At 38.5% G+C, this 369-nt stretch overlaps 1 protein-coding gene across 1 annotated transcript in view; it reads left to right on the plus strand.

Annotated features, from left to right (window-relative positions):
- LOC119585782 (rabphilin-3A-like) overlaps positions 1–369 on the plus strand; it is a gene marked incomplete at its 3' end in the record, with an annotated part of 40,028 nt that extends 39,659 nt beyond the window's left edge. Inside the window, 1 exon segment of the mRNA XM_037934497.1 lies at positions 285–369. Coding sequence (XP_037790425.1) covers positions 285–369 — 85 coding nt within the window.

Raw genomic sequence — 369 nt, forward strand, 5'->3', positions numbered from 1 at the left:
CTATGAAAGCCTATGAAAGAATTTACTTATTGTCAGATTTGACTAATGATATTCAGTTCGTCTTTCTATGAATTGAATACCATAGGGTATTATTTCATTTTATGTACTTTTTTTTCTACTTCTCCCTCCCTGTCTAAATCATCTTTTTTTTCTCTACTCCCCGCCCTTCATCTATTGCTTTTATGCCTCTTCTTTCCGCTCTTCATCTAATTTATTATTTTTTTCTATATCTTCCAACCCTTCGTCTAATTTATGTTTTTTTTTTCTTCTTCCCGCCCTGCCAGACGTCTTGTGGACCGAGTGGAGGCGATGAAGCACCGAGCACAAGGAAACGGCGCCAACAACTGTATTTTGTGTGGTGAGGGGCTG

Source organism: Penaeus monodon, chromosome 20 (genome assembly GCF_015228065.2).
Source record: "Penaeus monodon isolate SGIC_2016 chromosome 20, NSTDA_Pmon_1, whole genome shotgun sequence".
Taxonomy (NCBI): Eukaryota; Metazoa; Arthropoda; class Malacostraca; order Decapoda; family Penaeidae; genus Penaeus; species Penaeus monodon.